Source organism: Hippocampus zosterae, chromosome 2 (genome assembly GCF_025434085.1).
Source record: "Hippocampus zosterae strain Florida chromosome 2, ASM2543408v3, whole genome shotgun sequence".
In the NCBI taxonomy this organism is placed as follows: domain Eukaryota; kingdom Metazoa; phylum Chordata; class Actinopteri; order Syngnathiformes; family Syngnathidae; genus Hippocampus; species Hippocampus zosterae.
Window position 1 is genome coordinate 17457952 of NC_067452.1, and position 20858 is coordinate 17478809.

At 44.2% G+C, this 20858-nt stretch overlaps 3 protein-coding genes across 14 annotated transcripts in view; 2 read left to right on the forward strand and 1 right to left on the reverse strand.

The window, feature by feature from the left end:
• The window catches only part of LOC127596242 (IQ motif and SEC7 domain-containing protein 1-like), a 114746-nt gene extending 104048 nt beyond the window's left edge, over positions 1-10698 (forward strand). For 8 of the 9 annotated variants that reach the window (XM_052058504.1, XM_052058505.1, XM_052058508.1 and 5 more), the window contains 5 exons: positions 52-151; positions 1898-2059; positions 2381-2557; positions 6268-6317; positions 7413-10698. In XM_052058504.1, the coding sequence (XP_051914464.1) occupies positions 52-151; positions 1898-2059; positions 2381-2557; positions 6268-6317; positions 7413-7946 (1023 nt within the window). In that variant the 3' untranslated portion in view covers positions 7947-10698. The remainder of the gene's footprint in view (positions 1-51; positions 152-1897; positions 2060-2380; positions 2558-6267; positions 6318-7412) is intronic. The other variant, XM_052058513.1, reaches the window with a different exon arrangement.
• Positions 10699-10885: 187 nt separating this feature from the next.
• Positions 10886-13662, forward strand: gp9 (glycoprotein IX (platelet)). 4 transcript variants are annotated; one of them, XM_052058540.1, is made up of 3 exons: positions 10886-11349; positions 12872-12916; positions 13010-13662. In XM_052058540.1, the coding sequence occupies exons 1-3, from the start codon at positions 11301-11303 to the stop codon at positions 13579-13581; spliced, it is 666 nt and encodes a 221-aa protein (XP_051914500.1). In that variant the 5' UTR covers positions 10886-11300; the 3' UTR covers positions 13582-13662. The 4 variants fall into 4 exon arrangements, with proteins under 4 accessions (XP_051914500.1, XP_051914501.1, XP_051914498.1 ...); XM_052058541.1 differs by having other exon boundaries at positions 10889-11349; positions 12849-12916; XM_052058538.1 differs by having other exon boundaries at positions 10892-11349; positions 12872-13662.
• A 668-nt stretch (positions 13663-14330) lies between these two features.
• LOC127596253 (haloacid dehalogenase-like hydrolase domain-containing 5) lies at positions 14331-20662 on the reverse strand. The gene is made up of 8 exons (XM_052058528.1): positions 20437-20662; positions 19632-19835; positions 19425-19537; positions 19211-19304; positions 17885-17918; positions 17553-17727; positions 17271-17459; positions 14331-15341 (listed from the first exon to the last, which is right to left on the reverse strand). The coding sequence occupies exons 1-8, from the start codon at positions 20548-20550 to the stop codon at positions 14945-14947; spliced, it is 1320 nt and encodes a 439-aa protein (XP_051914488.1). The 5' UTR covers positions 20551-20662; the 3' UTR covers positions 14331-14944.
• Between the last annotated feature and the right edge of the window lie 196 nt (positions 20663-20858).

Sequence of the window (20858 nt, forward strand, 5' to 3'; positions counted from 1 at the left end):
TTCTTTTCTGACATCCAATTCTCACCTCATCGAGTCTTTGTATGTTTTTAGGTGACAAAGATTTTTCAGAAGAAGAAGAACTCTGTGACGTACAGCTTCAGGCAGTCCTTCTCCCTTTATGGCATGCAAGTCATGCTATTTGAAAACCAATGTAAGTTGTTTGGATGGGGTTTGAGGTTGTTTCCCTCCCAGGCTCCACTCACTTGCCAAGCGCATGTTTTTAATGTTTGCGTGGCACAGTGGTATAGTAACACCATGGGGTGTCAAACTAATTTTTGTCACGGGCCATGTTGTAGATGCGGTTTCCCTTGAAGGACCATTATGACTTTTGTGAAACCATATAAATGTCGATTACATAGACAGCAAACAACAAATTGATGGATAACTCGTTTTGAAATCAGAAGTCAAGAATAATGGATTATTCAAAAATTTTAATTATTACATTACATATGACAATTTTGGTTCAGACTTCAGCAAGCATCATGGAAGTTGACATGCTTGAATTGCTTTCGCGGGCCACATAAAATGATGTGGCGGGCCAGATCTGGCCCCCGGGCCTTGACTTTGATGGCTATGCACCACACACTATAAAATATGCCAGTTGAAAGGTGCCCACTTTTTTACTGTTTTAGCCAATCCAGATGGTAGAAAGTAGGCCTCTCACTGGTTTTGTCAAGCTCCTCCACTTGTACCACTCCTGTTTTGAAGAGAGCGTAAGGAGCGTGTAAGCAATTGAACATTCTTTCAGGACGCTGTTGGGTCCCGAAAGTCGGTTGCAAGTCGCATGAGTTTGTGACGGCATTGGATCAGAGTCTGGAAAACAAGTCAAGTCAGCTGTTATGACACAACGCGCTGCCGGGTACAACTTCAAAAGAAGAGCTTACCAAGGCATTGATGTCTGCATATTGTTGGTTGGGTGAGGTTTATTTTGAAATTGGCCTTCTTAGCACGTTGGCGCGTGAACTATTGTTGCTGCCGTGCCGAGGTACAGGTCGACGCACTGGTGAACAAGGTGTACCGGTACATTGTTTTTGGGGTTTTTTTTGGTCACCTGTGTATAATCTCCCCCACCCCCAGATTTGGATTTGGGATCTTTTTTAATTTGGGGGGGGGGGTGCGAATGCTTATTATGCACAAATTTTACAGTATTCTATTCTTCGAAGGTGCAGTGGGAAATGATAAGATTATTTTTTATCCATACTATTATCTGTCTACTCTGTGTGCCCTGCGATTGTCTGGCAACCGGTTCAGGGTGTCCCCCGCCTACTGCCCGAAGACGGCTGGGATAGGCTCCAGCACCCCTTCGTAACCCTTGTGAGGATAAGCGGATCGGAAAATGAATGAATGACTGAATATTCTCTGTCTAAGCCAACGATGTAAGTTGATAGACAAACCAATGAAATGCCCTTCCATTCAATGGTGAAAGGTACAAAAATGCTGCCGTTTCTACAACAGAAGAAGTCAATTCCTGGAAGTATGTCAGTTTGGTGTTCAGTAAATTGAGATGACATGATTATTTTTGTGTTTTTGTTTTAGTGGTGTCCTGTGAGATGTCCTTTACGCCAAATGGCAGCCCTACCCTCATAAAGTTTGGGAAACAGTCCATTAGACCACATGTCGTAAGAAGAAAGCGTGATTAGCATTTTGAAGTGTTTTAATGCGCACTCAGGGAGCTCTCCATATTTTTTTTTCCATTTTCAGTAGGAATGAGCAATATCAAACTAAATTCACCTTTTTATGTCCACTTTTGAGCTGGCTTCGTGAGCTTCTTTGAGAAATCAAAAATTAAATAAGGTTAAAGAGTTGTTCTTTTACATCGGTCCTAGTGACAGAGGTAGTTTTTCAACTTTGAGTCAACTCAGTTCAAATCAAGGACGGGTGTATCTCCTCTCTGCAGATTACCCAAATGGAATCAGACTTACATCAGCCATCCCAGGTGCGGACATCAAAGTCCTCATCAACTTTAATGCACCCAACCCCCAGGACCGCAAAAAGTTCACAGACGACCTGCGAGAATCCATTGCTGAGGTTCAGGAAATGGAGAAATACAGAATAGAATGTGAGCTGCTGTTTTCTTTTTTTCACTCTACTCCGCCCCTCTTGCCCCCCTCTCTCTTTCTCTTACCAACCTTTCTCATTAATCTGAGGCTGCGAAACCAAGTGGGCTTCGCATGATTGCTACTAGGGGGGAACTTTTTTCTGGACATTCAGTTAATGCTTCAATTGTAACTAAATCACACTTGTAGATTCAGGCGTTGGCGTTTTCCAAAAAAAAGAAAAGAAAAAAAAACCACGTTACAAATGTGTTTGAATCATTGACTGTGTGAATACGCAAGCCACCAAGCACTTAGCTCAGTCATTTTTGGGATCCTTTTCACAGCCGAGCTTGAGAAGCAAAAGGGGGTGGTGAGGCCCAGCATGTCGCAGAGCTCCGGCTTGAAGAAAGAGACTGGGAATGGCAGCATGAATCGTGCAAGTCTGGATGACACCTATGCCATGGGTGAAGGTCTCAAGAGGAGCGCCCTCAGCAGCTCCCTGCGAGATCTCTCCGAAGCAGGTACCACCAGCATGCGCACCCTTGTCTTTTCCAGATGTTTAGTTGATCACTTATTCGTGATAGCAAAATGTTCTTTCACTACACGCTACATTCATTGGCTTAGGAGCCTCCTCACCTTTAAGTCCAATCTCCCACCCATTGAATAATTTGCTTTTCCACGAATGTGTCGTATGACCTACAGTGACAAGAGACTATATTTTTTCTTTACCGACCATTTTGAAGGTAATGTTGGTTGTACTGTAGTTACATGATACTGATTAACTTTATTGGGTTTTCTTCTTGCAACTTTGTATTTGCTGGGACAGGGACATGTTTACCACTGAATTACGCCGCATTTCCTTTTAACAACACTTACTGAGCATTTGGGAACAAGGGCACTCAATGCAGAAGCTTTGCAGGTGGAATTCTTTTCCATTCTTGCTTGATGGACGGCTTCAATAGCTCAACAGTCCGGGTTCTTCACGTTTACGCTTCATAATGGCGCACATTTCCAAAGGCAGACAGGTCCGGACTGCTGGCAAGCCACTCTAGACCTCGGCGGCTCTTTTACTATGAACCCACGCTGTTGTAACAAGTGCTGAATGTGGCTTGGCATTGTCTTGCTGAAATAAGCAGGCAGCACCCATGACCACTAACAAACTCCCGTACCATCACAGACGCTGGCTTTTGAACTTCGCGCTGATGGCAATCCGTATGGTCCTTTTGCTCTTCGGCAAGCAGAGGACGACATCCATCATTTCTAAAAATAATTTGAAATATGGACTCGTCAAACCACAGCACACTTTTCCACTTTGTGTCAATCCATCTCGGATGCCCTTGGGCCCACAGAAACCGGCAGCGTTATTGGGAAATGTTGATAAATAGCTTTTGCTTTGCTTATGGTCGACTTTTTACTTGGCATTTGTCGTTGTAGCAACAAATTGTGTTAAGTGAGAAGAGTTTTCTTTCAATGTTCTTCATCCCACGCAGCAACATCCTTCACACAACGGTGCCTCTTCTTAATGCAGTGACGCCTGAGTGCTAAAGGTCACGGGCATTCAGTGGTGACTTTAGGTCTTGCCGCTTGCATGCAGAGATATCTCCAGATTCACGGAATGTTCTGATGATATTTTGGACCACAGAAGAAGAAATCTCAAAATGTATTCAATTGTACGTTGAGGGACATAGTCCTATAATTATAACGTGTGACTATTTTCTCAGGCAATTGTTCACGAAGAGGTGAACCTTGGCCCATCATTGCCTGCCAATGACTGAGCAATTCAGGGAAGCTCCTTTTATACCCAGTCATGGCACCCACCTGTTCCCAGTTAGCCTGTTGACATGCGGAATGATTCAAACATCTTTCCCAGCCGCTTGTTGCCTCCGTCCCAGCTTTTTTTGAAACATCAAATTCAAAAAGAGTAATTCTCGGCAATACCGTTTAGCCGTTTGAACATCCAGTATCTCCGTTGCCGTGTGTTCCTTTGAATAGAGTGAAAAAGATTTGCAAATTATTGTATTCTGTATCAAAGTTTTGCAAAGCGTGGCACCTTAGAAAATTTGATTCGATTTGGGATTTGTATATACTGTATGTGTGTATTAAGTGTAGACTGTATATGTATCGATATGTATGTGTGTAAGTATGTACACTGTGTGTGTGTGTTTATGTATACTGTATACAATATATACACTTATACAAAATGATGCAACTACATTCAAAATCTAGAAAGCAAAGCATGAGGAGACTGTTGTGGAAAAGCACAGGTGCAGTCAGTGAATGGGGCAATCAATCCTTGCCCGACATCCTCTCAAAATCATCACACTTGCCTGATTTTCCCTAGTTTCCTCTTCCTTGACAATTTTGCCATGTTCTAGTGATTTTGTAATAGATTTTTGAGTGGCAGCTGCATTGGTAGGTGGATGGTGCTCAATCGCTTCGTGTGCAGGGAGGGGGGGCGGGGGTTTCCTGTTATTTTTCACGCTGGTCCTCTGCAGTGGGTTTCAACTACGTTGCTCGGTGTGAGGTGGACCTTGTATATATTTGAAAAATAATCACCTTGATGTTTAAGACCAGCAATTTGTGTCGGATTCAACATTTTCTGGGCACAACCAAGAGACCCATAATCTTTGTGGTTCCTTTCTTTTTAGAAACTGTCATCAAGTATGAGAAATATTGCGGTAGTCTGCCCATGAATGCAATGTTTATAGTAATGATCGAATCCCACGAGTCATAGTTCTGTAGCCATAAAAACACAGTCAAGTCAAGCCTGCTTTAAACTGTGTGGTTTTACAATAGGTGAGTTGTTTAATAATTTTTTTCAATAATTTCTGCTGTGATGAATGAAATTGTCAGGCAGCCCCCACCCACTGACTGAGATGAGGAGCAAGTTCATTCATGTTCACTTTTTTTTTTTCCTAAACACTTTGCATCTTTACATTTTCTTTCATCCAAGCACATTGTCATGATAGATTGGGTCGCAATCACGTCCCCATTTACTCTCATGAGTATTTGTCACGCAACCAAATCTGCCCTGATGGCTCCTGTTCTATAGTGCAGTAACAAGACTTACAATCAAGGGTTGCGATTGGAGGACGAATAACAGCCGTGCCGAACACAACTGCTCTCTCTTTGCCGCAGCGATTCACTTCTTCCACTAAAGATCGAAAAAGAGCTACGTGAAGTTTTCAAGTGATTCTCTTGGTAACTAAATGAAATCAAATCCAGGGTCTGTCTCACTCTTGCTTAAGATGTCATGCAAAGTGATCGATCCGTCAATAGAGAAGTTTGTTCCTATCGCCCTGATTTTCCATGCAGGATGTTGCTTGTCATGGATTTCTTTGATTTCTTTTCTTGCCATACTACATTCCATGTGTATTTACCGTTACTTCCATACACATCAGGTATTTTCCTGTTTATGTGTAATTAGCGGTCATGTGTCATTGGCTGAGTGTGCCTACCGACAGCCCTCAGACCTCTCTATGCCTGTGCATCCCATGTATAACAGCCACCGTATTGCTTTGGATGTATCCCCTCCTTTGTGACTGTCACTGAGGCTGCTTTGGTCATTTGGGACTGAAAGCTCGTCACGTTTAATCAAGACAGCTTGGGGGGGAACGTTGGTACCGTGCAAGAAACTTTTTGGGGGAGTGGGGATGGGGGGGGGGGGGGGGTGCTATCTGACTTCACCCAATAGTGTTCAAATTCAAACGATTTGTCTATTAATTGACTGAGCCTGTAGTCAGACATTCGCTTTAAATTCTAACCTGTGCAAGGAGGCTACTTCTCAGGAAAGATGTGGCGCTTTGTGGCTGTTTCTCAATACCAGAGTTGAAAGGAAGTAACAGGTTGAAAGACTGCTCTCCAAGAGCAGCCATGTAGACCACCGCAATACTTGGTGAAAGGAAATGTTGGGATAGCTGGCGATCTGAACTCCCCACCGCACGAGTCGGCACGAAGAGCACATCCCAGTCCTTAATAGAGCTCGACTTTGATTTTGAATTGGAATAGTACGTGGTTCTTGGTCCAAAGTTTCTCGAGTACACAAGAATGCAATATTGAGAAACAGCCAGCGTACCAACCATCCGGCCACTTCCTGCCCATACTGGGGCCTTACTCACAGTCACAATACGCCGCGCTGCCCCCTACTGGAGCGGCAGGCAGCCTAAACGTCTGCGGTTGCTCCAGCAGTCGCTGTCCATCTCTAATCTGTGGTATTGCATGTCTCGGGCAGGCAAGCGGGGGCGTCGCAGCAGTGCAGGATCACTAGACAGCAATATGGAAGTAAGTTGGAAGCAGCTGGTCTCCAAGCTACTCTTCATGTGATGATGTGCACTGTGAAAACACACCATTTCTTTTTCTTTCTTTTTTTTTGGTCTGACACCTCCTTTGCTTCATAGACTCAGTCCATTTGTTTGGATCGTGCATTTTTTTTCTTCTTCCTGGGATGACCTATATTGACCTGCTTGCCTCCGTGTAGTGTGCATGCCTGGGTTACCTGCCTCTAGTCCCGCCCCCTTTTTTTCGGAAGCCCAACAGCCCCAATTTTGGTCGTGCCATTTGACCAAAAGTCATATCCTCAGCAAAGCATGACTCGACTAATCCTTTTCTTGTCGCCTGTCTCTGTCTTTCATTCACTCCCATCCAAGCGGTTTTCATTTAGTTGCTCTTCTCTCAGGCGGGTAGCTGAGGAAGACGCCAGCTAGTCTTTTGTAGACTCTCTCGCTGTCCAGAGCTCTCTTTACCCACAATTTCTCAGTCACATATACGGAAGGCTGCAATCGTGGGGCTTTCACAGTCCGAAATCTACTGCCAGGCAGACTAATAATGACGTGGATTTCATTCACTGATCTCTCGCTCGCACCATTTGCCTGTGAGTTCCTGTGTTGTGTTCAAGTGTGGAAGTCTGAGAAAAGACATTCGGCTTTCAAAGGCATCACGCGGTCTCCTTGAGCCTGAGCGGAAGCATGAGTCAGAGGATGAGAGTTCAGGCGTGCATATTGACAACAGGGGCAGCAGTCAGGCCTGCCGTCAAGTGTCCTGCCCTTATAAGGTTGATCCAAATGCTAAACTGTGAATGACGAGTCCGCCTGTCACGTCCTCTGCATGCGTACGGGCGGTGACCTCTGTTTACTTTAACAAAGATGCATGTGTGACTCTGCCACACGTCCTCTCGAGACCCTTTAGTTCTGTGACATTTGTCAAGTTGGCTCTGACCCCCACCCCAAGTTGAACTATTTCTGCTGCGCACCATGAAGACATTTCAGTTTGTCATTTGCATGCCCAAAAACATTTTGCTACTTGAAATAAGAAAAGTCCAAAAGAGCTGATGATGTGCTTCATGTCTGACGGACGTGCTGTTGCCTCTATCCTCCGCAGGGGTCCATCATTAGCAGCCCACACACACGCCGAAGGGCCACCACCCCGCGTGAGGTCACCTCACGCGAGCATCCCCCCCTCCCCACTTCGGCATCCACCTCCATCCTGGGCTCGCTATTTGGCAGCAAGAGAGGCAAACCGCCCTCCCAGAGCCACGGGCCTTACCCGCCGCCTGGTCACCCCACGCTCATATCCCACAAGCCCCACCCGACCAACCTGCACCACACGGCGCAGGTGGTGCAGGGCGGGCCGCTGCCTCACCACGGCCACCACCCGCAGTACTGCCAAGTCCCTCAGAACCCGCCGCCTTACCACCACCACCACCACTACCACCCGCCGCCGCACACGCAGTACCACAAGCACCCCGCCTACTCCTCGCACGCTCATCCGCACGCCCAGCACAGCCACTTCAGCCAGCATCCGCATCACAGCTCCCACTCGCAGCACGCTCCCCACCACCACAGTAGCCAGCAAGCAGGCGCGGCACCCGGCGGACCCAAAAGCAAACACAGTGGCATCAGCACCGTCGTGTGATGACATGGCGGCGAGGAGGGACTGTTTCTGGCACCAAAGGGACTTGATCGACGGCGCGGCTTGACGGCCTGTCCACTGTGTTTTACTGCTGCTGCCATGAAAACCTACCTGCAGGCACTGTTTCATCTCCACGTCCAACTAAGAAGCAGGATGGACACTTGGACCACAACTATCCCACCAGGGGCCTTTATTAATAGTTTGTTTCATTCCGGGTTTGCCCCCACTGCCTCTTCCCCCCCCCCCACCCCCACCCCCTCCATCACCAGGGTTCAGCGGTGGCGGGTGGGTCTGTGCAGGGAGATGCCCTTTGTTGTTCACAACACACGCACACACATTGCCGGGCTGCCCCCCCCCCCTCATGCCCCCCGCATATAATCTGGAGGACCAACACCCTGGCACATCAATGATGGGGCATTGCCGTGCACAGCTTTTTCAGTTTGCAAGTCCCACAGATGCTCTTTGTCCTTGCCTCCGATAGAGCTCACATGTAATCAAGCTATAATCATTTGACTCAAACCGGAGGACAGGTAAGCAACGTCCGAGTCATATTAGTTCTAGTGCTGTATTTACTGTAGATGACAGCTGTACGTGTTGTCTCCTAGCGCTCATACATAAATGTGCCAATTATTAACACAATCTATTTAGTCAAGACTTCCTGTACAGTATGTCGTGCGTAATTTGTAAGATTATACTTACAATCATTATTATCAGCAAAAAGTATCAGTATTATACTGACTCCGGGGGTAGCGAGCTTGTAGATGCGGAAGCAGTGAATCAGCCTATCTTGGCCTTTCCAAAGGAGGCAAAGGAGCTTTGAGATGGCAGCTGTCGCAAAGGCACAACATTGACTCTTCTCGTCGACGGCCCCTTGGAAGTACAACTTTGTCATTGTAACTCACAAAATTAGATTTTCGACGGAGGCGACTGTTAAAACAAATGCTCGCAACAGGTGCCGTTGCCACTCGTTAAATCCAACTCGAAACCTTTTTGTGAATGTTTTTTTCCTTTTCTGCTTTTACCCGTTTTTTTTTTACCCTCACCGACAAGTTTTGGCGAGTGACTGAAATCCGTTCATACACAGTGAAGTCTTTTGTTTTTGGATCAAATGTGCAATATCTTTGTACTGATTAGGAAAAGCAAGCAAAGTGTCCCTAAAATTTGTGCAGTTTGTTTGTTTGTTTGCTTGTTATTTATTTTTGTTTTTTGGGCCCCTCTCAGTCTAAATTAATGATCGCTGCAAGGCTCAGAGCCCGGTGGAATGTCTCGTGATTTTTTTGCATGTACTGTTAGTGATGTGAGGTTGTCCTCTGCACATTGTATAACAAATCAGTGTTACCATAGCAAGTTTAAGTGCAATCATGTTCCCAAATGCAGACTTGTACTGAGAGCAAAAGTCTTCTGTTATCCAGAATGAAATTCGGGTGATAGATAAACCTTTTTTCCTGCCTCCATTTAGGAATATATTAATACCTACAAGGGGACTATAGAGAGAGAAGGAATGTGTGTATATATTTTATTAAAGGAATTTTCTTGGGCTGAGCAGATATATTTTGCTGGACAAGCACATAAAATAACTTGTTTTGTTTCAATAAATGCAGTTATACCGCAGAAATGTAAAGTGAACAAAGAAACTTGGAGTATGTAAAGAATAACTTTGTACATTCAACAAATAAGAGTCTATTCTGGTGTGCACATTGGTGACAGTAGACAATTTGTTCCAATATTCAGGTTGTACATGCATATTAAGAGTCACAAAGAAATCCATGGCCAGCGATCAGGCTTCCTACCTTCCAGGTTCTCACATATCGGACGGGAGCGATCAAACTGAATGTCTCTTTCTTTTGCGTTCGATGTTCTGCTATGATTCGGACCCTCAAGTCCCTTTCGTGTTTGCTGTGTGTTGTCTACAGTCAATTCTTTGTGAGACGGAACCCCAACAATGCACTGCATGAATCTGATGCATCACAAGTCACTGTGAGCTGAATGGTGGGTGGGGGCGGTGGAGGGGGAATTCAGCCAATCATCGAAACTGGCTTCGTTTTTCTTTTGTTTTGTTTTTGGGTTGTTTGTTTTGTTTTATGGTTTGGAGTTTGCCAGTGTTGCCGTGTTCTTGTTGTTTTTGGTGTTCGGCCGGTTAATATTGAATGAAGCTCAGCATGCATTTCATCAACAAAGCCATTGTGTGTACATTCGAAACCTGAAGAACATTGCACTTCCTTCGCTGAGGGCTTTCGTTGTGTAAATATGAGATTTGGATGTGCAAACTGCTTGGAAGGAGGATTTATCTTTACGAAGGTGTAAAGGGACCAAGTTGGTGGTTATATGATACTGTACATATTGTGAATATGATCCATACTTTATTCTGATATCTGCAGTTTTGATCAGGATGTACAAACATCGCCTCATAGAATGAGTGAGGGTTCAACATATCGATTGTCTCGGGAACTGACATTTGCTGTAGAGATCAAAAGCAGACTGTTAGAAAAGTTCGCTGCCATTTTCATCACTCTCCTTCCGTGCAAACACACACAAACATCAGACAAATGCATCTTGACGCAAGCTGTGTAGTCTGGTGTGAGAATCATCAAAAAAAAGTGGACACGCAAAAAAGGAAAACACAAGAATGGCCTCATTTATGTGTGCATTCTGTTTGTACAGTGAGTAGTGAGTCAGTAAGACCCCAGTTATTGTAAAACTTCAACTGTGACAATGTTGAGAACGCAAAATAAAACAAATATATGACTTATGGTAACGGGTTTTTGTCATTTCTACTCGCCCGCCATGACTGATTTCGTTTACAGTATAATACAGTGTGCGGTCGTCGGTAATTTGTGTTGCGGCAATTTCACCCGAGGACAGTGCCAGTCCGCCACCTACAGGTCAAAGGTATACCTGCAACATGAATGCAGTACAATCCTGCTGTACATCAAAATGGCTCTTAGCCTCTTACTATATAGTCACTTTTTTTTCTTCTTTTTTTTAACCATATAAATGACGAAACGTTTTTGGCTTCCACGCGTTTTTACTGTTCGCCTTGTTAAGTGTGTCACTTTTACATTCTCATAGGAGTACTGTACGACTGAAAATTGCTGTGTAATGACCATCCAGCTAGTGGACGCAAAAGTCAGTAGCATACTAGTAAAGACTGTGTGAGCGCATCTTTTTGCCTGCGCTATTTTTTTTCCTTTTTTCTTAAGATAACTCTTATCTCATCAGAACAGAGGGATTTCCTCCACCGTCGCCTTGGTCATTGGGGAACACACTGCGGTTGCGTAAACAACGCGTCAGCTGAAGTTTGAAACTTCTCAACACATCGCTGGACCAGAACAATAAACATATCAGAAGAATTCGAGGATGACTACAGAGATCATGAACAACGTCACTGGTGGTTTGACCCTGAAAGGTTTGTTTTCTTCCTGTGATTGTAACTTTTGGCTTTACGAGTTCAAATATCAGAAGGCTTCAGGATTTCTGATTACACTTGCATTCTGACGGCTGCTTCTTCTGTATCAAATAAGACCTGAAAAGTGAATTGTGTAGTTGAAGTACAATTTTGAAGTGTAATTTAGCTAATCCAAGGCCAAGGTAGGTGAACAAACGTTTTCCTTACAAAAATAAAAACAAAATGATTTAATAAAAAATAACTGAAACTATATCTTATGTTTGTAAAACTAACTAGAATTATTATAGTATATTACAATGAACATGTTCTCCGTTTAAGCTTTTGTCAATTAATACATTGAGCATTCTGGGGTCCTCTTAAATAGAGGTACCATACACTATTTTGCTAATGATGTACTTCCGTCCAGAAGAAGGAACATCAAAGTTGTTTCAGAACAATGAGTGACTTTTTTTACCTTGCATTCGTCAAATACTGTACTCCCTTAATTAAAAAAAAAAGCTCTGACAAATAAAACCTAAACTGCAGAATTGTTGACAAAAATAACAGCTGACTTTATAAAAGAAAATTCAAAACCGATATGCAAATTCAAATATTGCTCAACAGAGTAGCTTTAAAAAAAAAGTCTGGATTTTTTTTCTGTACTACTTATCCTCACTGGGTTCATGGGTGAGCAGTGAGCAGAAGCCGACAGGATATGCCAACTGACTTTTGACAGAGGCAGGCACACTGGACTAGTTGCTAGCCAATCGCAGACGGAGCTTAACGAAATATTCATGTCAAACTTGATGATTGTATGTTGATCTTTGACAGGTGGAGACACTCACGTTTATCAGCTGTTTCATTAATCAAAACAATATGAGTTTTGCCGTTTATCTGTCGTCCTTTGCATGACTGTAGATTGTTTTCCCTCCCTGCTCATTTTGAATGCGCACGACTCTCTACAGTGAAGAACCAAACACCCCGACGGGTTTGACTGGGTCGGACAAACTGCAATTTACATTCACCGGCTAAACTTGAGCTGCTGGATTTCTTCCATGTTTCCCGTAAATAGGGTCCTTCAAAATGTTTCTTCTGTGTGAGGCTGTAGAAACGTTATACCTTTGGATAAAAAGTGAGCAAAATGTAAGCTCATTGTAACAGAGTTAACCGCATTTCTTTGCAAAAATGCACCTGTAAAAGTCAACTGGATGTTGCGTTCAAACTACTTTGATAAATAGGTACCGTACTTAAAGAAACTCGAACAGTGTTACTACTACCCACATCTGCCATGATGATGTTGTGCAGTTAGTTCTATAGCAATGAAAACTGCATCCACAATATGTTTCGGTTTTAATGTCTGTGAATTCCTTTCGTAAACTGACCGAAGACTAAACCAAAACTGAGCAAGGGATTTTGTTTTTGTAATGCAACTCTTTTGGAAGCCATTCGATTACGTTCCGGTCATGTTAAGCTCTGCATTTTCACTGTGATACAGACATTTTGTTTTTGTCATCTTTCAGGATGCTCTCTGGTCCAGTACTAGCGCGCCTCCTGCTCTGGGCCACACTGCACACCGCACCCTCTCTCGGTCAGGCCTGCCTGTGCACAGCCCTCCAGCCTGCGGGTTTGCTAGTCAACTGCACCTCTTCTGACCTGCGGGCGCTGCCTCCTCTGCCATTAGACACCACAGAGCTCCTCGTGCCGGACAGCGGCCTCACCACCATCCCCTCTGGCCTGTTTGACAAAGCGCCGAGACTTCAACGTGTCTCTCTCGCGGGCAATCCTTTCCACTGTGACTGCAGTATTGAGTACGTAAGGAACTGGCTTTTGAGGAACAGGGCCGCAGTCTCTCGGGAGCCAACGTGCTTCAGTCCCAGCTCAGTGGCTCAGAAAGCTATCACAGAACTCACTGATGACTACTTCATCCGCTGTGCCCCGAGAGGCTGCGGTAGTCTCACCTCTGCTGTTGTGATGGGAGTAATGCTCTGCGGCCTCATAGTTCTGCTCCTGTGGAGTCTGAAACTCGCCAAAAACTGCAGCTTCACCCTTAGTATTGAGGAAAAGCACTCGCGACTTAAGGCTGACTCTTTGCGTGCGCTGAGAGTGAGACACAGGAGGAGGCAGTCAGCTGGCAATGAACATTGTCAGCTACTCACGGAGGATTTGGAAAGGCATCCTGTCAACATGGAGTTACTGCCGCAAGTGCTTGATGTGTTGCAAAAGAAACACAATATTAAGATTAAGGCTATCTGAGGCACCTGTTTGAACACAATTTATGCAAACACTACAAAAGGCAGAGTCTTCGATAACAATAAAGTTGGATTGTAAATTTAAGATGCTCCATTATTTTCTTTTACTCCATTAGCCAGAGAAATCCAGACAAATGTATATGTTCTAACTGCTGAGATGACCAATAGCACGATTCAAAATGCGTTATGATTTAAAACCTGTCATTGAAATGTTGAAATGGAATTTTTCATAATCCAAGTCAAACCTTTATAAGGCAAAACTCTTCTTTGCAAAAACATGTTGTGTGGCCCAACTAGTCTCAAAGCGGTTTTCTGATTGTGTCATATGACGTACGCAGCAAAATCAACCAGTTTTTTTTTAATCCGTCCCAGGACGCGTCTGTGCGTGTCAAATGTAAACGGCATCACGAGTGGCTCAGGGCTCAGCTTGTGAACGTCACATGACCAAACCCAGAAAACAGGTGAGACGTGATTGGTCGTGACCTGAGCCTCGAGTGACCGATTGTCATTTTCACTCGACAGCCAGTGGCAAAATGGCTGCTCCATCTGACGTGGACAAAAACAGGTGGATTTTACCGCTAAACCCATATCCCATAAACACAATATTGATGCTGTGTTTGGACTAGGAGGGGCTCAAAGAAACATGATTGTCAAGAAAATGTTTGACTTGTCTTCCCTCTCAAATGATTCCATACCAGATAAATAATTACAGAACCACATATTGGCTGCTGAAAGAACACAGGAATTCACACATTAGTGGTGAGTCCTTATATTTTGGGGGAGTATTTACATTGCACAAAATACAACAGAGGGTCAAATATGGATTTCTCAAAAAACATTTTTGACGTTAAAGGTAGCAATGGTAACTGTGAACAGGGAAGTGAGAAAGATGAAAACACTAGTTAAGTCTCTCACAAGTATGCACAATGCTGAACTACTTGGGAACAATATTGCACGTCCAACAGTTTGTTCATACAGTACAAGTTTCTCACCGTCATGCATAGATTTGTAAGCGTTAAAACATGTCAACGGTTGCAGTGCTCAAAGGTGGCCCTCAACAATGGGCCAATGTTTGAAATGCTTGATAAAGCCTTCTTGTAACAAATATAGGATGAGCTCAGGGTTGTAATAACACCAACATCAATGTGGTTTAAAAATATACATATTGAGCAGTGTAAAACAAGGCAGTTCCCTGAAAGAAAAAAATGGGCAACTATCACAAAAGCCAGACAAAACATTAGCATTTTTTTTTTCTAAGATCTGTCCCGCTGCTGAGTATTTTCAAGAGCGGGTCAAAGCCCTCCGTGGTGGTCGAAGAAAGTCCACAGTGTAACAGGTGGGAGTCCGCCCTCCCTCAATCTCATCCTTTACTGAGGCACAAACGTTTCCTTCTCAAAAATGAGCTCAACAGCTTCAGCCACATCCTGCACAATGTGGCCCGGCTCCACCAGGGCTGGGTCGAAGCGAAAGTCCCGGTGGCCGTGGAAAACCGTCTCTTTGATGAAGCGGCTGGCGTCGCTTGGCACCTGAGCTGTGGGGTTGTAGACGCCCGTGCAGACTAAAACAGACTTACAGGAAGTGGCGGCGGGCAACGCCAACTCGCTCTCCCACGTGTTGTCGACGTCGTACTCCGCGGGCACCGCCGTGGTGGAGCCTGTGGCGGCCGCCATCTTGGCAACGGCTTTGGGGTTCTTTCTCGCAACTCTCATGTCCAGGTAGCGGTTGTACAAGTTGGCGCCATAGATATCAGTCATGAGGTTATCCCTGCAAATAGAGTTGCATCTATTACAAAGCAGTAACTGTTAGATTAACTTTAGTCAATTTATATAAAACAAAAGCATGATGCTTCATTTGTAGTGGTTTCACATGTAGATAATATGAACTTTTTTTTTTGGTTTGGCTTTTCACCTGGTTTTACCCATTTGGAACTGCACAATGGCAATAACAAATGACAAGTACGGCACATTTGCGGGATCAAAGGTGATGGCACTTTGTTACCGCCGAGTGAAGGACAATTAAGGGTGAAACTCGGTTTAAAAGCAATCTGAAGCATGTTTGTCATTTCAGGGGTGTTGTTTGGCTTGTTCGTTTGTGTCTGCCGCCTGTTACTGACCGATGACTTTTCAGCCTGTCACTTCCGTAACCCTTTCATGCACCCTGTAACTTGATAACATGATAAGCTGTCCACTGAGGTAACCCGCTGTCCTTGAAAGGGTTAAAGCCACGTACGGCGCTTAACATATACAACTAGATCCCAGCAGATTTGTGTGAAAATGTTGAGTTGTCTTTCAGTCTTTCTTCTTCCAGGATATTCCTACCGATTTGCCTGGGGGCGGCCACAAAAATGTAAGCAAATTCATTTTAAGTTGGCTGCAATGCGACAAAAATTTGTACATGCCAAGGAAAGCCGAACAAGGCAAACTTTGAGATGAAACAATTCTAATTTCGGGCTTCACCAGTCACGCATCCTGGGGGATGGCACAAACATGAAGCAAAGAGTCAACTTCAAACTGCCAGTTCCTGCTTGGAATCCAAAAGTTCACCGAGTTGTTGCACGCTGTCATACGCAGGAGGCTGCTCTGACTTGGGATCATCCTTTGCCTTGTGGAGAAAGGATTGCTCAAGCATTTGTGCCACTCATAGATTTTCAGCCCCAACACTCGATTGGGACCAGAATCAGGAATTTCAAATTAGCCCCCACGTTTGTGACACTTTGACTCGGTGAGAGCAGTGTGCTACACAAAAAAAGAAGCATCAAGTCAGAAAAGAGAACAATATCATCACAGAATAGTCTCAAGGTGTTGCGCAACGTCACCAGCTGGCAATCAGCCACGGACGGACGGGCACGGCTGCCACCGTCTTGTTTATGTTTTGTCACACCTTGTAAACAGATCCAAACTATGACATTTCAGAGGTACTTTTCAACATTGTATTACAACCGCATCAGTCCTTATATGGTAGAGATCCGCTGCTTTCCATCCATCTGAATTTCTGCCAGTTGTTTTGTTTTTAATGCTCGCTAAACTAACTTCAACTGTCAGAAGATGGGATTTTCCTCGTTAAGACTCTTTTAATGGTACCAGACGATTGAAACACAGGCCCGTGGACCCTTATCACTCACACATACAGTATATGGAAAAAGGAGTCAAAGATGAGCCCCTATTCATATACTATCTTAGTCACGCCCCAAACACAGGGGAACGATCAACAATGCGTTTGCATTTTCCTACGCATGACTCCACGTGCAAACTGGTTTGAACTGGTCTGAGTGTGCAAGGGATGGAAAAAGACATGAAAAGGGGCCTGAGCAAGTGCTCTCGCTCAATAGTTATGGGTGCCCTAGTGGCCACAATCTAACGCATCCACCCATTTGTCTATCTATCCACAAGGAAATCAAGAGTACCTGTGGAAAAAACCCACACAAGCGTGGAGAGAACAAGCAAACTCCGCGTACAGAAAGGCCTCAGTTGACACCCTAACGTCTTTTAACTGGGAGGCAGGTGAGCTCAAATGCATGGCTTGAGGCAAGGTAATTTTATTTACAGTGGCCCCCTCAGTTGTTTTATCGCAAGCAGGAAAATTCGGTATCGTTTGATGCTGAGGCTATTAAAGAAGTGAGAATGCTCTTGAGAAAGGCTATTGTCTGTGTATGGTGTTCCCCATTTGCAATACATTGGTTCGTTTGTGTCTTACCCTATCGCATAGAGCGAAGTGATGGGGCGTTTCCACTGCCTCTGCACGGCCTGCTCCCGGATGAGGAACTCGGCAAAATGGTAGGTCAGCGCACTTGGTTTTCCCATCAGAGCCTCGTACTTGAGGTCTTTACCTGTGATCTTCTTAAAGATATTCTCCAAGCACACGAGAAATGTGCCGTGGCCAAATCTGACACAAAACATGGAGAAACAAAACAACAGATGCGTGAAACTTTGAACAACTGCTTCCAAACAATCAAACATTCCAAGACAGGATATTGACCTCGGAGACTGTGCTTCGGCCATCCACATCAGGTCCATGTTGCAAGCTAGCAGTGGCAGGTGAGGTATATTTTGGCTTTGATGATGGCTACTGAGATTGCCGTTGGTGAGCAACACATCAATGATGAGTTGTAGATTGGTCTCCCATCGAATTGGCTCCCCAAACAGAACTACAGCTGCATGGTTGGAATCGTATCAGCAAAAAACAAATGAACAAAAAAAATCTGAACAACCTGGCATGGTGGATGGATCCTCAACACGTGTCCTCAAAATATTCAGAGGTATTTTTTTTTTGGGGGGGGGGGCTCTTTCAGAGAAGTAAAGCATACTCACCCTCAACCTTGGGAAGGTTACCTACAGGATTGGACTGCAAAGAAATAAATGAACCTTAATGTGCTGTCGAATAATACTTCAAAGTTTATTTCTATATCCGTATCTCTTTTCAGGGACACTTTGTGAAAGAAAAAGTTCATATGCTTACAAAAAGACACCATCATCCGAGATACAAACCCCAGCTACGATGAAGTAGGGACATTTACAAACATGACCTGAGTGAGGAGGATCAGTGGTCTGAAAACGGATGGATGGACGGATGCACAGAATTACTTCAATCCATCAAAAGCTATAACTAGTAACACGCAAGGACTTTAAAGAGGCCATGTCCGCAAAGGCACACCTAGTTTTAAATCAGCTCAAAGAACAAAGCAAAGCAAAGTAAGAACTACTGTTTTCTGTCACGTGTCAAAAAGAAATAACAATCCAACATGTTTTCCATTTTGCACTCATGTACATTGTACATAAAAGTACAACGCATGTACAATATGTACATACATTGTTTTTCAGAGAGTTTCTGCTTCAAATGGAGACGGAGCGCTGAAGCATATGAACAACCAGGGTTATAGTGGCACCGAACAGTATACACTGCAATGTATACTTTCTGAATGGGTTATTTAAAAGCGAAAAAAAAAAACAAAGATAGAACATCATTTTGAGATACATCATTCGGTCACTCCCAAAATTCAGCAAACTCATCATTCTATGGTGTAAAATAGTGCAAACAAATGCAAATAACATTGCTGATATTATTAACATTTAATATACTACTGTACTTTTGACCTTAAACGCTTCACGTCATGGCTGGTGTAGAGGATGCGTACTCACGGGGGCTGTGCAGAAATCGGTGGCGATAACAAATTAACCGTTAAAAAGGAACGGCGAGTCACAATTTTCAGATTTTAGTCAGAACACGTCACAACTTATTGTTGTCGCATCTTGTCACAGAGCAATGTTTGGCTGGCAGCATTCATGTGTCACTATGACTTATGTACGTGGCAAGTGCATATGCATGAATGCACGTGACATTTGTACATAGATATGTCTGCAAATGGGTAATTGAATTGAAACGCTAGTTCACATTGAGTTTTTCATGTTATTGCACCATGAAGTGTTTCTTGGGGGAGGAAAGTGTAACAAGTGTCACAATCGAGTTCATTTGATACTAATCTGTTCATGTGTACACGAATAGCGAATGCAGATTTTGGGTGCGAGTCTTCTAGCAAAAATGCCAATTTGCTGTTTAAAGGTGGTTGCTCGCCTCCCTCCTTAATACAAGCCAGTGTATCATGAACATGGCGATGCTGATGATCTAATGTTTCTCACCGGTAGTTTGGGTCTCCTGTTGTGGTCCACCATGTCCAGAAGCGGGAATGATTCTCTCAGCATGTCAATACTAATGACGTTATTGAAGCCAACACTGGGGAGCGAGAGAGTATTAAGGACAAACAGTAGTGAAACTTCAATTATACCAAACAACAAAAAGTAACAAAAAGTTCACAATCCCCAAAACGTTGAAAAAATGATCATAAATTGATACTTTTTGGCAATTTCCAGAACTGGTCCTTGACCCGACACCAGCACACACTTGTCATGGAATTTCTTGAACATCCTCAATGGACTGTGAGACATTATGACTTGATTGTGTGTGATCTAAAGCATAGATAAAGAATAAGTGGTTAATAAATGGTATGGATATTAAAGGATAACAATCATTATTTCAACATGGGCTTTCTTCAGAACTTACCGGTACTCCAAGGATGTGCGAGAGTTGATCTGCTTTTGTTTGTCTTAGGCAATTCCCTGCATTTGTCACAAAAACCAGTGGCACCACAAACTGTCCCTGTGAATCCACCAACTTCTCAAAGGCCTTTTTGGCAGCAGGAATCAGCATCCTTCCCCGCAGGAGAACGCCATCAATGTCAAACAGCAAGCCAAAGTTTGGCTGCGGCTGAGAAAAAAAACATTGGGAACAGTTCATCATATGATGCACTTATATGTCCGTTATTCGCAAAAGTGCGACATAGGGTTTTATTTTTTTTAGGCGAAGCATCGTACGTTCGGAAACAAATATTTGCAACGAGTTCGAATAATTTTAAGATGTGTGACAATAAATACCTGTACACATATCAGAGGGTGTTTCGATATATTGACTGACACTGGCTTGTATTATTTGGATGCAGGAGGTACAAGACCCGCATCCTCGAGTGCGATAGGGCTTAAGTGACATGGCAGTGCATATTGCTGCGATACACCAAAACAACTTTGACTACTTGACTGTGTGCTTCAGTGTGACTATCAAAACTGGGAGCAGCACATTCTAGCAGTGCCGCTGATCGCATTCTAGCAGTGCCGCTGATCGCATCCGGGGAAACAAGTTGTGTCCCTCTTTTGTGATCCCAACCAGCGCACATCCCCTAAACACGCGTCACATTTAACAGAGAGTCGGTTCGATAGTGAAGGAAACGGAACCACACAAACCCACAATCTCCTGGTCATTATTTTAGTATTTTTTAGGCTGAGACCGAACTCAGAACCCGTTCCAACCGTACCTTGCTAATGGTTCCGCAAAAGCCGCAGCGAGAACCGACAACCGTAGCGTTTGGCCTCGCGTGGCGGCCGCCCCCGGAGGACAGGCCCCGGCACAATGGTAGGAGACCCCTCATTTCACTCCCGTCTCGCTGAGCAAGGAGGATGTTTGAGCACGAACCAGCCGGCTGGCTCCGGCCCCTTCTTTTCTCATTAGACGTTCTCTACTCTAATGTGACTGGTTGAAGCCCTGTGACGTCAAATTACGTAGGGTTAGGCCATCAGGAGGGGCCTAACTGGAAGAAAAAACCCCGCTGCCATTTTAGACACCAAGGCTCACTAGCGAAAATTTTATGGTTCTCGCATTTGAAGCAACAGAAGTAAAAGATAGCCCCACATAAACACCTCATGTTCGTGTCTGTGTGATTTTACGTGAGCGCTTTCT

Bases quoted from the DNA above. Each gene is read 5' to 3' on its own strand.
- gp9 (XM_052058538.1), top strand. From the start codon at position 11,301: ATGACTACAGAGATCATGAACAACGTCACTGGTGGTTTGACCCTGAAA. The intron at 11,350-12,871 runs GTTTGTTTTCTT...GTCCAGTACTAG, and splicing joins TGGTGGTTTGACCCTGAAAG to CGCGCCTCCTGCTCTGGGCC.
- LOC127596253 (XM_052058528.1), bottom strand. From the start codon at position 20,550: ATGAGGGGTCTCCTACCATTGTGCCGGGGCCTGTCCTCCGGGGGCGGC. The intron at 19,305-19,424 runs GTATCAATTTAT...CTCGCTCCCCAG, and splicing joins GTTCTGGAAATTGCCAAAAA to TGTTGGCTTCAATAACGTCA. The intron at 17,919-19,210 runs GTGAGAAACATT...ATTTCTTTGCAG, and splicing joins ACAGGAGACCCAAACTACCG to TCCAATCCTGTAGGTAACCT.